Source organism: Charadrius vociferus, unplaced genomic scaffold, assembly GCF_000708025.1.
Source record: "Charadrius vociferus isolate BGI_N301 unplaced genomic scaffold, ASM70802v2 scaffold259, whole genome shotgun sequence".
Lineage (NCBI taxonomy): Eukaryota > Metazoa > Chordata > Aves > Charadriiformes > Charadriidae > Charadrius > Charadrius vociferus.
In genome coordinates, this window is record NW_009661368.1 from 5,059,930 (window position 1) to 5,065,929 (window position 6,000).

Sequence of the window (6,000 nt, forward strand, 5' to 3'; positions counted from 1 at the left end):
CTTCAGGGGTTTTCAGCATAGAGTGGCGTACTTTAAAATGCACTGTTCTGTGTTCATTCTTCCCCAAGTTCACTGTTAACGGACTGGTTTGATTTAACAGAAGAAAAACACAGTCAGCAGAAAACAGCATTCTCAGAGGACTCGTGCACTCAGCTAAACCCTGGGCTCCACTTGAACCGGGGAGGATTCCACTTGACAACAGGACTGAATACTGCAGGTACCCTTCGTGTTAAATAAAAAAACAGTCTCAAGGTAGTATGTGTTATGTTTTATTTCATCACTGACTCTAAATTCTCCTGGAGGGAACCAATGTTTTTTGTGTTCACCTAGCACGGTGGCTCACTATCGGCAGGTAGGAGTGATGGTGATTCAGAATTTTCAGCAAAGATTGTACAAAAGGAAACACAAAAGCCAATAAATTAGATCAGGGTGGATATGAAAGAAACCAACTAAAGCCAGAAGTTTGCACTAGAGGCTGACCTGGCATATGTCAATGAGGGAAAGGGTGAGTTTAGCACAAGACTACTGGGCTTCTGTTTGTCCAGGGTTTGTGAAAGAGAGCTATTTAAGGAGTGTAATTTTAGATTATGTCAATATGAATGCCAGTATGAAGAAGAAAACAGTTCCTGTTTTGTTATTGGTAATGTGTACCCTCCTAATGTGGACAGGCTGTGTTTTCTGCAGAAACAGACGTAAATGCATTCTCACAATTGCATGTAATCTCAGCATGCATCCCTCTGATCTCATACTGTCCAGTATTTATCTTTGAAGTCAAAGGTTCGCTTATGACTTGGTTACAGACCTTCCTGAGAACAGCTGGGAATTTTTTTGTATTTCTCACAAGGAAATGAGTAGGAGAGTTGGACAGCTTAGATGTCTTTCTTTGGAGGGTAAAGAATAGTCAAGGGCTAATCCTTTTTTTAAAAAAAAAAAATAAAAAGCCAATGTTTCCTGGAAGGCTTAAAAACCTTTTTGTGTATGAAGCCATGTTGTTTCTTTTGATTTGTTTTCCTGTTTTGTTTTGTATTTTAAGAACACTTGCACAAAACAGAATCTTTGGTATTTATTTTGTCCTGAGGTCCGTGAGATTGATTTTCACAGAAACTTGTTTCTACTAAAACTAATTGAGAAAATAATAGCAATAAATGCACGTATTATTTCTGTGGCTCACTGCTCCCGTGGAACTGTCAGAAAGCTGTATGATATGCAGCAAAACATACTGATTATAAAATTCACAGCCATGATTTTCCTCTCTCAGGAAACTGAGCTAAGCCCATCTTTTAAAAGAAGTTCGTTGTTTGCTTTAATTTCTTTAAAAGTTCTTTAGTGAAGAATAAAGACCTAAGTACCAAAAGATGTGGCTGGTTAATTTAAATCAGTTTTTTGTAATATATTTCATCCTTATTTGCACTCCTTTAATATGCAAACCAGAACTTTTTCCTCTAACACATCAGAAGCCAAAGACTGGCATTTTGAGCAGAAGTTCACTTGGAGTTTAGCAGCGTGTTCATAGCTGCTCCTGCCTTCTCTCGTGTACCTGCACTGCTCTTGTGCTATCCTGTGTATTATTTCAGGTCAGTTATTCTCTTTTAACGTTGTGCTTTCCTGTTGGCGAGGGGAGGCACTGCTCTCATCAGTTCACTTGCCCATGTGTCAGGCCAGCGTTGTTGGTTAAACCAGCTGTTTAAAATGCTTCTACTCCTTCAAAATGTAGCACAAAACCTGTTTTATAGCTGACCTCCATGCTCAGTGTCTTCTGTGTCACCTTTTTCTCATTCCCCAGTGACCATCTGACACGTTGCTCCATTTAAAAGAACAAAAGACTCCCGAAGATGCTAAAATTAATTTGCTCAGTTGCCATTTCAGTTGTCCCAGAATGAATTTGTTCAGTTGCCATTTCTAGGAGCAGATCTTGGCTCTGCCCAAGGCCATGCCAGAGGGAGGTGTGGTGTTGGCTTTACCGCCTTGATGTAGTCCAGGAACCCCCTTCTGATTGAAAAGAGAAATTGATACAGAGGAGTGATCTGTTTGTCTCCGTTCCTGCCCAAGCCCTCCTCACAGGTGTTCTTTGTCTCTCAGGGCAGAATGCCAGTGGAGCTCCAATGAAAGATGCTGAAAAAGCTTCAAGCTCTAGGAGAGATCACCACCAGGTCCTCAGGGCTACATACCTCAACGATGTGAAAAGGGCTTTAAACAAAAGCACTTACAGCCGTTTCTATGAAGCATTGTTAGCTTACAAGAAGACGGATAACTATGATGCTATGATATCAGTGATAGCAGCCGTCACCACTGAGAGGCCAGACGACTTCCATCTCTTACAAAGTAAGGCGCTTTTTTAAAAATCATTTTTCTTTAGTTGAAAAGAAGATGAGGGTGCTGTGATCTCATGTGAGCAATGTCCTTTCACGGGTCGTTAGTTTGCAAATTCTTCACTTTTAGGGTAAATTTTTAGCATTGGTAAAGTTCACCTCTCCCATTTTTTAGTTTAGCAAACCAGATAAATGGAGCAGCAGGAAAGATGTGTTAAATGAATGTCAGTCAGAGAACAAAAAATGTCAAGGTTATAAAATGTTATCTCTGTTTTTCAGTTAGAAACTGTTCATTAAAAACATTTCATAAGACCTTAGTAATTCCGCTTCTAACCTTCAGTCAAGCTAACTTCAGTCAAATTATTTCATTACCTTTTTTTCTCCTCAATTAGTACAAGTGATTGCTCTTTAGAAATAAAGACAGTGCTGACTATTGCACGGGCTCAGTTTTGTTCTCCTGACTGTTGATTGCTCTACAGGTGCTAAGCTCTTAGAACACTTCCAGGTTTTGGGATAAGCCATCAGTCGTACTTTTGATTCACTATTTTTCTCCAGAACTTTACCTTGGAATAGTTATGGAACTGTGTCATAGTTGAGTGTCCTTATCATTCATAATAATCTAGAAATTTCAAGCTGATACTTATTTTCTCAGAAGTGGTTTGTTTTGGATTTTTTTTTCCTTTCAATGGTTTAATGATGAAAGGATTTAGGAAGCTACAAGCTTTCAAAATTTGAAATTGGGCTTTATTGTTTAAAAAAACTCATAATAATAATTAAAAAAGGGATTATATGCTGGTCTTCATTTTCTTGATGGAGACGTCTTGTATTGTGCTCTGTAATACCTCGGTTCCACCTTCTCCCACGTCTCTGGTGTGAAGTCCTCTGCAGGAAATGATGCGTTCAGTGTATGCTGGGAAGTGCTGATGCAGTCTCATTTGTTGTCTTTAGGAAATAACAATAAGTATTCTATTGACCTTGAATAGATGTCATAGTCTCCAGATTTTTAGAATTTTTTTTTTTCTGGTGCGTTAATTAGTCAGATTAGTCTTGACACAGCGAAAAGTGGGAGGGAGATTAACTATGTGGCGCTGTGACTCATAATCTCCCCCTGAGCGTTCTTTCTTACAGAGAGTCAGTATCTTTACGGATCAAATGTTTTGACCTCAGAGGTAGAATTGTCTGTGCTTGGCAGTAAGACGTAATTGGGATTTTTTAGAATTTCTGTATATGTATTGTGAATCCTTGACAACCAAACAGTAACAAGAAACTTCCTTTTTGAGGAAAATCTTTTCCGATATTGTGTATATGCCCGATTTCCCTAGATCAGTTGTCAGGTCAAGGGCTGGAACAAGTATTTATGCTTAGCTGTAGAGAACGGAAGAATTTCGAGGTAAGCTGAGATTATTTTCAATGCTAAATACTCATCTGCCTTCTGGCAAGGAAAACCCCATTATTATAAAATCAACAAAAGCAACGAGCGTGCCACCAACCTGAAGATACTCTGAGGAATACGACTAATGTTGTTCAGCTTCAAAAGAATGTCTCCCCTCCAAAGGAAGGGCTCTTCCATGGTCAGGCATTTATTTTCCTATGGATTTGACTGTATTTTCTCTTGGACAGGGTTTTACATGTTTGTGCGCCCTCATCACAAAGAGAAGTTCAAAGAGATGTGTAAAGATTTGACTGGAATGGTGTGTGGCGAGGGAGAGAAGCAAGTGCAACAGCAGGTGCGAGGTGAAGGCAGCCCTCTGAGTTTGGAGAGCTGGTGCACTAAAGGAGAAAACAGCCACGTACAAGGTTGGGAATGAACATTTGTCTGCAGTTTAGAATCTTATTTATTATTATGATGGGTACTGTCCAAAAGCCTTAGCTGTGGGCTAGGGCCTCCCTGCACTAGGGGAGGGAGGAGGGATGTGTAAAGGGAGATCAAAGCAATTGGCCATGTCCCGATTGTGTTTAAAAAAAAAAAACAAACAAAAAAACAAAAAAAAAAACCCAGGTGTAAGATAGAAGGCTGTGTGAGATGGGGAAGTGCAAGGAAACAAGGAAAAAAAGATTAGTTATAGTGCCATCTTCTTTAAACTATGGAATGCCTTGTGGGTGAAAGCAGAAATTTTTGCATCTGTGTGAGGTGGGAGAAGGAGCTGGATCGAGACCCACTCTGTCAAGGAAGAATTTCCATAGAACTATTTCAGTATAAAGGGTCCCTTTCAGTAATAATGCATGTGTTAGTATCAGAAACTTCTGTTATCAACCAGTACAGCATAAAACAATATTAAAATTGTGGTTTTCTTCTTATACAATGAGAACTTACTGAACTTACTGCTCCTTGTGTTTTATGGAATCTGTGTATTGTGTTCTGCATTATACTCTTTTGAATGCTGGTTTGTTGTGTTGTTTTGTTTTGTTTTATAACCAGATGCAACCACTTCTAAGGTTGAGGTGCCAGAGAATGTTCAGGGAAAGATTTCCTCCTTCTGCTTTACCCAGAAAAGCAAACTTGAACTGCCAAAGACCAAAGTATCAAAAGAAACCAGTAACGTGAGAGCACCCACAGGCTCTGGAGCTGTGCCTATCTTTCCCCTAGAGATGGAGCCAGAGTGTGGTAGGTATAGGTGAGATTTTGGATGCAATTCTCTAATATTTGGGAAGAAAGATAAGTTATAGAAATGAGAATTATGCTCGTGGTTATTAGATGATGACTAGTTCATGCCAGTGTTTGCTCAGGTGAAATAATGGCTAGTGCAGTTTGCTGAGTAGAATTTGTACTTTCTGCCGCTTGCATATGTTTTCTCAAAGTACTTCATTGTATTTATCACAGTGATGTAATAGTTTCCTGAGAACTTACAGATTTTTCTTGACAACTTCCTTGTAAAGCGAGGATGTAACCTCAGTTTCTAAATGTGGATCTGCAGCACCAAGAGACTGAGTGAGGTCGTGTGAAAGAAATAATGTAACAGGGCCAGGTATCGCACTGTTAAGGTGGTTTGTGAAGCTCATGGTCATTGTTTTCTGGACTGCACTGGAAATGTGTATGCATGAGAATTTCACAGATAATTACTGGAATTTAGTCATTTCCTCCTTCTCTCTCTCCCCCTCTCCCCACCCTCCTCTCTGTTCTAGGAAGATTCCAGTGCTCTAACTGCAAATCTGAGGATGATGTCCCTTTTAAATGTCCATTGTGTGACTTCACTTGCTGCAAAACATGCTGGGAGCAGTTCTTAAAGGTTATCTTGTTTACTGGTTTCAGTTTTTCCTGAAACTACTGGTGAATTTTGTACTTTTCAGGAGAACCATGTGGACAGCCCTGGAAACAGAATTCCTCTGTTTACAGAGAGAACACCTAAATCCTGTTGGAAGATTTACCACTTGTTTCATTACTTTCCGTGTCCTGCAGTGTGATTGGAGGCACACCTCTGCCTTATGCTGTCTTTTTTACACCTTTGCAGCTCCTTCTGAGCTTCCTTCAAATGTTTTCCTGTCTAGAGCCATGCAGGCAACAAGCTGTGGAGTCAACTTGAAAAGAAAAAACAATGGCTTTTTTTCTACATCTCAGCCTTTATTTTAACTTTCTTTTCTTGCTTAGTTTCATAATTTTTCCCCATCTAAAAACCTACTCTGAAGCATTACTGTGAGATGAGGCAAATTCATGCTCAAATATCTCCTGTCCTTCGGTTTTCCTGGCTGAGTA

General features: G+C 39.7%; 1 protein-coding gene across 1 annotated transcript in view; it reads left to right on the forward strand.

Annotated features, from left to right (window-relative positions):
- Positions 1-5,451, forward strand: part of RTEL1 (regulator of telomere elongation helicase 1) — a 47,153-nt gene extending 41,702 nt beyond the window's left edge. The window contains exons 30-34 of the mRNA XM_009893566.1: positions 101-217; positions 2,080-2,322; positions 3,930-4,106; positions 4,729-4,924; positions 5,433-5,451. Coding sequence (XP_009891868.1) covers positions 101-217; positions 2,080-2,322; positions 3,930-4,106; positions 4,729-4,924; positions 5,433-5,451 — 752 coding nt within the window. The remainder of the gene's footprint in view (positions 1-100; positions 218-2,079; positions 2,323-3,929; positions 4,107-4,728; positions 4,925-5,432) is intronic.
- The last annotated feature ends 549 nt before the right edge of the window (positions 5,452-6,000 follow it).